General features: G+C 35.8%; 1 protein-coding gene across 1 annotated transcript; it reads right to left on the minus strand.

The window, feature by feature from the left end:
• Nucleotides 1-190: 190 nt before the first annotated feature.
• Nucleotides 191-2,173, minus strand: LOC105208790 (pancreatic triacylglycerol lipase). The gene is made up of 5 exons (XM_011178828.2): nt 1,874-2,173; nt 1,653-1,815; nt 1,148-1,593; nt 891-1,091; nt 191-509 (listed from the first exon to the last, which is right to left on the minus strand). Exons 1-5 carry the CDS (start codon nt 2,010-2,012, stop codon nt 289-291), a joined length of 1,170 nt encoding a protein of 389 aa, XP_011177130.2. The 5' UTR covers nt 2,013-2,173; the 3' UTR covers nt 191-288.
• Nucleotides 2,174-11,146: the final 8,973 nt, after the last annotated feature.

Genomic DNA, 11,146 nt, shown 5'->3' on the forward strand with positions numbered 1-11,146 from the left:
CTTTCCAACCTTTATTAAGAACTTAGACGGTTACAAAATGAAAGGACACCCTTTCAATAATGGTCTTTACATGTTGTCAGTATACGTCCCGATAGAATGAATAACTTTTGTTAGAAATTTCGATTACTGATCTCATTTTTCGAAGCTGTACAATGTGATATCAGTAAGATAAATCCCATTACGTTGTCTTTTTTAATGCTTAAGAATTGTTTATTTTCAAAATAATATCTCTACTAATGCTTTTCATAGAAGGATTTATAATATTGTTATACATTGCCAAAAGGTTCATCACCCCTTTACTCCCAAAGCAAAGCTTGGTTTATCAGCTGTTTCCAAGAAGTAAACGCCTTCGGCATGCAATGGAACTGGGTCACCCATAAGTACAGATTCTCCACTGCAATTTTTTGATTTCACATCTTCAACGGAATTACAGGCAACTGCATAGAAACCCTTTTCACTATTAATAGATTCGGCGAAGTATTCATGGGAACGACCGTGACTGCAGCCAGCTTTAAAGAGAGAGTTGAGAAGAAAAAACGTTAGTACCTTGAGAAACTAGTGTGAAATTCAATATTTCTAAAATAGATACGAAAGTGTAGTGGTAAAATACGGGATCCGTATAGGAATGAATAGATTATACCAAAGATTTTAAAAGAGAAATTTAGATGGGTTAATATGTAGGCACTGGCTGTATACAGATTCCAATTTTAATCCCTGTTCCATATTAAAATGGTAAAGCTTGTCTTAAAATCCATTAATCATTCGGAGTCGTCTAAAAACCAGTGGACAGACTTATCATAGGGCGGACATAGGATACATACAACTTGAGTACAAGTGTCTCAACATTCCTTCCTTCCAAAAAATTTTCAAAAATACTTCAATCTACTTACTAAAAATCTTTGCCAACTCGCTGCAACCCGGCTGTGGAGCACGTCCACCATTCGGATAGAAATCAACGGTGCCAATCGGTTTCTGGAAGCCTAAAACTCCAGCACAGCTATGTATCACATCGACGAACTCCGCATCGGTGGCATCCAAATGATTCTCAGGACCAATACAGTTCTCAAAAGCGGGACGTGCTGGATCGAGACCTGTAACAACGGTACTTTAATACAGCTGCAAGTCAAAATAAGATTCAGGAACTCACCCGTAATGCGTCCGACACGATGCCTGGCAAACGAACCGGCATAGCCCATAATGTGTGCGCCCAGACTGTGACCTATCAAATGTATGCGCTGCGGATCGGCATGACGCTCTTCAACCATCGAATCAATCAGCCGCGACACGGCACGTCCCACGTGGATGGCATAACGTGCCGGTTTTAAATAATAAATGCTATCCGCCTGATCGCGCCAATTTATGGCGAACACATTGACATTGCCGCGCTTTGTATAGGCCTCGCGTAACGACTGTATAGAACGGCTCTGCGTGCTCGACTTCCAACCGTGCACTAACATTTTTGTATCCAGCTCGGGTTTAAAGTCGGCCAACAGCTCGTCCCACTCATCGATTTCATGACGCTCCTGCTTTGTGGCATCATCATACAGTTCAATGGAGAAATTGCCGATGAAGGGAGTCAGCTCGTCGTCAGCGCTGCAATTGTGTGGTGGAGGCAATCATTTAAACTGAAAATCTGAAATCGGCATGCTTACCCGTTATAGTATTCGAATTGTATGAACATCGGCATATTGCGTTCAAGCTCTGGCGGCGGCTCGAGCAGATAAGCCAATTCCGTTTCGCCATCACCATTCGCCATGTACATCCAAGTGCTATTGTAGTCCTCATCTCTTAACGGTATATGCGTGCGTACGCCAACTGTCGGGAATTTAATTAATTAATAAATCGTCTACAACTGTAACGGCCCCACACATACACAACAACCAAACGGGGCGCACCACTTTTACAATCGCCGCAATGCCCGTCACAATCCATTGGAGCAGCACGAAAGTGCCGGAAATCTCATTGCGACACGGATGTATGATGTTGCAGATGCAAGCCACCGCATTGGACATACTTGGCTTTATTGACTATTGACTTGAAGCTCCAAAATAATTGGGTTTATGGACGTTTGAACTTGGTGCACCTTTAGAAAAGCAATTAAGGAAATGCGTACGCCTGTGGCAGCGGTTCGACTGAAGTTTCTCAACTGATTGCTGCAACTCTTTGCGAATATGAGATGTGATTGAGTAGTTGCCCTTAGCGTTTTGGTGATCATATTTCATATATATGTACGTATATATTTAGAGTTTAATGTTTATATGTAACAATTTTGCAAGTAAACAGACTTTAGGGTCTAGATATACGAGGTTGGCGGGATAAGATATTAAGTTCTTGAATCTGCAGTGTGAAACTGAGAGAACTGGTTTGAAGGGTCTTAGGAGTTCTAAATTTAGCCCGTACCTTGTTATAAAAGACGTGATTTCTTAAGAGAAGTCCAACCGGGACTTTGCTATTAGAAGAATCTTTTCGATTTCGATCTATACTAGGATCGGAATAAAGGCCTGCTCTGAAGTAGTTCTCATCTGTCGCCACTTCTTCAATCTGGCCGTATTTTTCTAGTTAGGAAATCTAGACTCGAATACTAGAAGTTGTCGAGATAACCCATTATATGTTTTGGATTTGGAAAGGAAAGACTGACTTCCGGATATGATGTACGATGACGAGATACTTAATGGAGGACTCATATAGAAATCCCCCTATTTAGAAAGATTGATAATCTTGTTGAGCTGCTCAACTTTATAAAAGCCACAGAGTGGTTCAAAGAGGACATTGTAGTGTAAGTGGATTCACAATGGGCCTCCTAAAGGCTTAGGTGCGTCATTTGACAACCACTTTACCTACCTAGAAAGATTGAAAATATTTACAATCAAAAAATTTTATATTTTTAATTCACTGTCTTATCAATCGACTCTCGTATGCCAGTTTGTTTACCCACACATTAGGTGGGTGTGTTCCTGTTTGTCAACATGTCGTACAAACTCAATGTCATTGCGTTTTTCTTTTAATCAAGAGCACTTATCAGTTTTGGAGAAACATGTACGTCTCCACTTATATAAGTTTATAAGGTCGTGGGCATTGAAATGTGTTTGAGATCATAACTGAAGGAAATTAGTATTGAAGTAACAGTAATATTCGGTGTTGTTCTATATTAATAATACTTCTATACTTTATATAATCGACCTCCTTACTTCTATACTTTATATATGACCTTTACGCAACCAAAATAACCCCATTTTATATGCCTCTGGAACCTCTGAAGAAATGGAACCCTCTTTACTCAGAAAAAGGTATAAATACAAACGGATGGAAATATTTCCAGAAAAATTAATATCTCTTACCTCTATTGAAATATTTGTAGACCTTTGAAAACCAGAAAACTGAATATACAAATTACGAATAACCTTAAAAAATATTACACTGAAATCCTCTAGAACTCCAATTTTCACAAAAAATTTATAAATTTCACTCACATAAGACAAAGAAGTTTTCAGAATTTACTAAAATGTTCACAAGCACCCTTAGTGTTTTTATAGAACATTCTATCAAAATTATTCTCATGAACCATTTCAATACGCATCTTAAAACCAACTTATTCTCATTTCAAGGCACACCAGCTGTACTGACAGACTTGAGAAACACGTGTTTACAACCGCGAAACCGCAAACTTTTTAGTTGCGCACTCATTCTGTCTCCTAAAAAATACTTCCTGGTAGCTCTGAGAATTAAAAAAGTATTCAATTTAAAGCTTGCTTTTGTATGCCAAAACTGGTTTTTTCCAGTGTTCTCATTCTTACAAAGAAATATGAACATGCTTTTGTGCCCTGTGAAATGAGTAAACTATAAAAGTGCATGATGCAATTGACGCGAATCTGCAATTAAGTAGCATTTAGTCATAAAAGGCAATCGTTCGAGAAACCGCAAATGAAGTGAGAACAGCTTGAATTAATTTTAGTTGAAGAAGGCTTGGAACAAGGGACAAGTTTAAGAAGCAACATGCTAGAGGTGGAGCTTTAATGAACACTTAAAAATGCATATACACCAAAATGTTTTGATATATATATATATATATAAATATTATATGTAGGTATTTAAGTGGAATATGTGAGTTTTTTAAACCATTTTGACATTTTGACCAGCGAAATATTTAGAATATTTTTTTTAATTTAGCCAATTTTCTCATTACTTGATTTACTTGATAACCCAGCAATTTCATCGCAGATAAATTTGTACTACTGATTTTATGATAAAAGATAAGATATCAATGATTTTAAATCGATTTATCATAGAATACCAAATCCACCCTTTATGATGTAATGTCATAAAATATTTGTAATTCAAACTAACCTAAACCCAACCTAACCCATTAATCCTGTCATAAACCAGAAAAACCCAATAAAATACTTAAATATTTTTATTTTTCTTTATTCATTTGAGCAATCCAGTGATTATATTAATGTAAAAGATCCCATACAAATAACTAATTGACTTAATTAAGTTGCTCATTGAAAGACCAATAACTGATATAACCAAGTGAACTACCAGAAATACCTCAAAGTGATTTGCGATCCAAGAAATGAGATGTCAGAGACACAGCTCTTAATCTTAGTAATTTCAATTTCAATATTATCAGCCGATTTTCCATATTTCTTAATTTGTTTGATTACTAAAGCAAAAGATACCAATATGGCGACTTTATGATGTTAAGTAATAAAATGTAATTCCACCTAACCTATCCAATCTGGCATGAACCTATTAAAATGCATACTCCTCAGTGAAGCATTTAAGAGATTTTAAGAAATAAAATTATGATTTTACTCAATTTACCCACGAGTTAACCAAACATTTAGTATTTAAGTGACAATTAATTAGTGTAAAACGTAATTTAGTCAATTAAAAAATCGTTTAATTTTGTACTGTAAAGCCACTAATTGACTCAATTAAGTTACTATTTGATTGATTAATAAGTGATATATGTCAAGTGAAGTACGCTAAAATACCTCTAAGAGATATAAGATACCAGAATCGAGATCTTACAGGCACAGCACTTCATCTTAAGAACAATTAACTAATTATAAGTAATTGAGTCACTAATTGAGCGACAATGTCTATTTTACGCAATTTACCCACGAGTTAATCACACATTTAGTATTTAATTGGCAATTAATTAGTGTAAAACGATTCATGCAATCATTGCAAAAGTATCTTCATTGAGTCAATTAAATTTTTTTATTCGGTACTTTAAAGCTACTAACTGACTCAATTAAGTTACTATTTGATTGATGTCAAGTGAAGTACGCTAAAATACCTGTTAGAGATAAAATATTCTTGCCACAGTGCTAAATCTTAGTAATAATAAAGCATTTATATGTAATTGAGTTACTGATTGAGCGACTTTATAGTTATTCGGTGCACCCCCTAATAAAGAGATCAACTCTGATTAGGTTGAAGAGGACGGAAAAGGTACAAGTCACTCAATTGACTACTTGGCTTTCAATTTCCAACTAGTTCCTCACTAGTTCTGCTCCCTGCAATCTTATACTTGCTTCTTTTCTTTGCACCTCCCAGCTTAAACTATTTATTTCACCTTATTTATTTGTCATTCAGCAAACGAATGTGCTGCCAACGCATAGCTGCATATAAATCGAATATTTTGCACTTCAATACCGGCGCTGCACGCTAAGGTAACAAAGCGAATCGAACAGGTACTATATGCTGCTGGTAAAGCAACTTATCGTATCCTTATGCTGCCAATCAGCTGCCAAGTACACGCCATAGTTATACACTGGCACTTTAATATGCTTTTATGTCAGATATGAGTAGTTTACAAGTAATTCTATAAATATTTACTCACACACACAATACTACAACAACAACACATTTGTAATCACAACGCCTTTAGCTAGGTGTGAGTAAGTTTGCGTCTTTGCTGCTTTAAATTGCACTGAGCTGAGTTATTGCAGTCATTGTATGTTTATTTTTAGTGGAAGACATTGTCGGTAGTTTAATCATGATGCCTGTGCTTCCGCAATGCTTATGAAGATACATACTTCCTGAGCTGAATAACCGTTATTTGTAGGCACACGCACATTTTTGTGCAATTTCTCAATTTCTATGCAAACGCAGAGGTGTATTTGTTTGTGTGTGAAACTAAATCCAGTCGACATTATGTAGCATGCCACTAACGGTACTAAGCATGATAGATGACAACGCTGTTGATTAGTATATAGGAGCCGTAACCGATGCCAGCAATGATGCAGGCAATTCCACATCAACTATGCCATTCACTATTTATTCTACCAAACCGTTGCCTTCTGGCAACTCCATACACTCTTTCATACGCATCAAAAACACCAACATAACGGTACACATTTCTGCACATTTCTCCACATTTTTCCTATTTCAACTTATTACTGTCAGCTCATCGTTATTAGTACGGGGTTGTCAGCAAGCAAGCAGCTGCTTTGGCGCTACTTATCTTGCATTTGCTTCCTACTCTTCCTGTTCGTATTTGTTCATCGAGATTTTACAAGTAGTGATATGAAAGCTTGTCAGTTTGCTTGATGCGCTATTTGTACAAGATTTTCTCACATTTTTGAAAATTACTCAAACACATACATTTTCTTATTAACTCTTACGTTTGAGTCTCTCTATGTATCTATTAAGATACTTCTCTGTGGCTGTTATGTAAAGCAAGTTGTCGTTTCTGTTCAGATAAGCAATTGTTCAAGTTCGTTCGGCTAGACAAACTAGTCTACTAAAATTTGGTGAATGTTCTAGCACTCTGAAAAATCCACTTTCAGGAAAATTTCGGGAAATCGTTTTGAATTGAAACAAATGTGGACTACAACTCACAAAGGTTTTATCCAAAGGTAGTTCTGAAGTACCAAGAAAATGTATGCAACTTCCTAGTCCAGAAGCTTGATATTGTATCTAAAAAAATCAAGGATAGTTCAAGAGCTTATTTATTGGTGGTTACTAATTTGGAACATTCTACTCTTTATGAAAGATATATATTCCATCTCCGAGAGATCCATATACTCATCTACATATATGCTATGAGTGAAATGTACTCTCATTACTTTAAGGTGTTAGGGATAGTCAGAGACACGAAACAATTGGAATTTTCAGTATAATTAATGTTATTTTACAAAAGTGATAATATGGCTTTATTAAACAAAATTTTGACTTGAAGTCACATAAATTTGAAAACAAAAAAAATTATAATTTCTAAAGTAATAGCTGTTTGTGTTGACCCAGTTTCAAAAAAGGTCCTTGCGGTGACAATCATTAGTCCTTGAAGATTCATCTAAAATCAATCGGATTAGAAAAATTAGTTTTATAAATTGATAAGCCTGGGCCTCATACGAAGTCAAAAATTAACAAAACCTAAGGAAATTTCTTTCTAGATTTTCTTTTTGAAAAAAAAAAGAAAAAGCTTCGATCAGACCCAGGATTATTATGTATTCTAAAATCTGTATAAATTTCATTAAAATATACTGAGCGGTTGAGAAAAGCGCATTTAAAGTTTCACACTAGCGTATTGGAGTGCCAGAGCGCTCTTTGTTATGTGTCGAATAACTCGAAAGGTAATTTTCGGATCAACTTCAAATTTCCAGAGAATATCTTTAACGAAAATGCAGAAAAAAAATTAATTTTTGGAAAACACTGACTGCTCCTAACCCCTTAAGTCAGTAAAATATTCTAACTAACTTTGGAGATCTTTATGTTTATTGAAAATATTGGAACCAAGAATCTCTGTAGCTTACCAAGATACCGTTGACTGTTCCCTGAAACGGCATCTTCCACGCGTTCTTTATAAATTTTAAAAAAAGAAAGTTTACAGAAAAAAATTTAAAGAGATATCATACTTTTGAAAATTATACACCTTCGAGATATCTTGAAGTTTTAAGTGCTTTTTTGTATAGACAGCTCATACGGACACTAAAATGTTAAAACATGCAGTTGGTAGGACCGTTAGATCTTTAGAGTGAAACCAGTATTCGCCCGTAGATGTCATAGAGCTAAATCTGCAGCAAATTTTCAGATTTCAATCATACATAGGATCAATTGGAAATACCAAAGCGACATTAGCCACAATTACTGTTTGGGATATTCTAATAATAATGTCTTATTTTATAGATTTCCATACAAATAATTTCTCACCCACATCTCTTACCGTGGTCAGTAGCTCATCAACAATACCCTCTGCTATGTACTAAACCATAAACAAAGTAAATAAAAATGAAATAATATCATCAGAGCTAATAATATTGTAAACTACAATCAATAAACAAATCGTAGGCAATAAATAGAAGCTTAAGGGCATATTAAGTTATTTAAAACCCCTTAAACAAACATAAATTTACAAATCGAAAAGATATTTGCGGCCTTTAAGCCCATAAGCAAAGAGTCATGTGTACTTAAACAAACACATAAGACAATGCAAATACATTCACACATATATATTTGTACATATGTTTATGTATATGGTATATTGCACAATCAAATAGTCAATTGTTAATAGAATTAAAGGGCGCACAAGTCAAGCTGCTTGTAAAGTCATGAGCTGTGAAATTCTATGGAAAACTGTGCAAATGTGAAAGCCCCCAAAGGCACGTGTAGACAACGGGACACCTAAACATACAAACAGTTATATATGGAATACATATGTCCATATGTGGGTAACAATATAAGGTGATATCCATATAACACAAAAAGAATCCTTGTTGCTGCTGAAATTTCATACAATACAAAAAAAACACATCTCTGTTGTTGTACAAGCATTTTTAAAAGACGTAAAAAAATATATGTCAACGCTGGACAATTGGATTATACTGATTGTATTTGAACTTTACATGGTTCGCTTAACATTCTCAGATATATATGTATATGCATAAATATGTACAACAAAAACAAATAGCAATAAACATGACTTGTAAACGAAATCCCCCGGTTTGTTGCTTACAAAAAAATTGAATCAACACCAAAGCAGCGCAGGGAAATGTACACATAACAATAAAAATTGTATGCAAGATGTTCGAGAGAGAAATTCGATAAAAAAGAGAAAAATATTGAAAACAATAGGAGTCACAATAACACTACGAAAACCCCTTTTAAAGCTATATTTCGTTTGAACATTTGCTCCTCACAACAAATTGTTCGTTTATTTGTAATCAGTAACCATCAACATGTATTCACCGAAAGCTACGTTAGATTATATTGTATTAATAGCTATTTCAGGCAGAGCTGACTTCCCTAGCGTAAACATTCTAATATCTTATATAAGTCAGAATATTCCATAACAGACATAATGCAAAATCATCCACATACAGGGATGAATGTTGATTATCTCCCACTGGATCATAGGACCCAATATAATTAACGACCTAATGTACGAGTATAGTGTGTTAGTTTATGAAAGATACGTCAGTTTAGACAACATTTTAGTGAACATGTGAAGTCATAAGGATATTGACTTCATTGATAAATTGAAATCTTTCATCTTAGCATTAAAATCTGGCTTTCAACTCTAGCTATTTATTCCACTTAACGTTTTGGTGATTCTTTTCAGATTAAAGTAAGTGGTAGAGAGATATATTTCATTTTGAGTATATATCATTTCAACTTAAGAATTGAGGTTTGGTCTTCATCAGCTTCTGTGACTTCCTTCTTATAAAACGTGATCACAGAAATGTACACAATCGTTCACTTTTCACTAAGTAACCCTTGCATCCACAGATATCTGACCTTTATCTGATATCTATGATAGTCTGCCATGTTAAGTCTCAGTACTTTAGTCATCGATCTTATTGATTTAGAATTTGAGATGGAAATGAGATACTGTGACAGAAAGCCTAGAGCATAAATGAAAGATAATTTCTCTTCCGACGTCTTACCAACGATCCCACCATCAATGACGATACTAAAAGTTGAGGATTTTTTAAATATATCAAGTTCAACAGATTGAAAAATCTAGAAAGCAATCATATATATATATACTACTATTATAAAGAGGAAAGATTTGCATGTATGCTTGGAATGAATAAACTCAAAAACTACTGTGCCGATTTTAAAAATTCTTATGTTATTGCTAGAATCACAACTTTCTGGAAATAGTTCCCAGGTGAGGGTATCAAAAAGACTCCGTGATGGATTTGAAACTGAAAATCGTCTTGAAAGTCATTCTCTTCGCATCGCAATTGCGTGCCAGAGAGTCCAGTAACAGCGCTCGCAGCTGCTTGCTGAACAAAATTTCAAAACCTCTCAAGTACGCGTTTGAGAATCGAGTACGGAGCGTGTGCAGCGGCTTGAATAACAAAATATGTATTAGAAATATACAAGCTCGCACTAGGGCGTCGAACTCTGAACATTCCCAAAGGATGAGTAAAATTCTTCCCGACATGGCGGCAGTTTTGCTCTTATGAATCCCAAGATTAAGAAAATTTAACGAAGTTAAAGCATACCAACAGAATACTAGAATTCACGAAAGCCTTTTCATTATAATATCTTCTTCTTCTTGACTGGCGTAAACACCGCTTACGCGGTTATAGCCGAATCCACAACAGCGCGCCACGCATCTCTCCTTTTGGCAGTTCGGCGCCAATTGGTAATACCAAGTGAAGACAGCTCCTTCTCCATATGGTCCTTCCATCGGAGTGGAGGCCTCCCTCTTCCTCGGCTTCCAACAGGGGTAATGCAGCGAAAACTTTCAGAGCTGGGGCACTTTCTTCCATTCGAACAACATCACCTAGCCAGTGTAGCCGCTGTCTTTTTATTCGCTGGACTATGTCTATGTCGTCGAATAACACTTACAGCTCATCATTCCATCGTCTGCGGTATCTGCCGTTGCCAATGTTTAAGGGACCATAAATCCTCCGCAAAACCTATCTCGAAAACTCCTAGTGCCGTCTCATCGGATGTTGACACCGTCCACGCTTCTGCACTATAAAGTAGGACGGAATAGATGAGGGACTTGCAGAGTTTAGTTTTTGTTCGTCGAGAGAGGACTTTACTTTTCAATTGCCTAGCCAGTCCATAGTAGCACCTGTTGGCTACAGTGATTCTGCGTTGGATTTCAAGGCTGACATTATTATCGGTGTTGATGTTGGTGCCCAGGTATACGAAATTATCTACAACTTCAAAGCTA

Source organism: Zeugodacus cucurbitae, chromosome 5 (assembly GCF_028554725.1).
Source record: "Zeugodacus cucurbitae isolate PBARC_wt_2022May chromosome 5, idZeuCucr1.2, whole genome shotgun sequence".
Classification (NCBI taxonomy): domain Eukaryota; kingdom Metazoa; phylum Arthropoda; class Insecta; order Diptera; family Tephritidae; genus Zeugodacus; species Zeugodacus cucurbitae.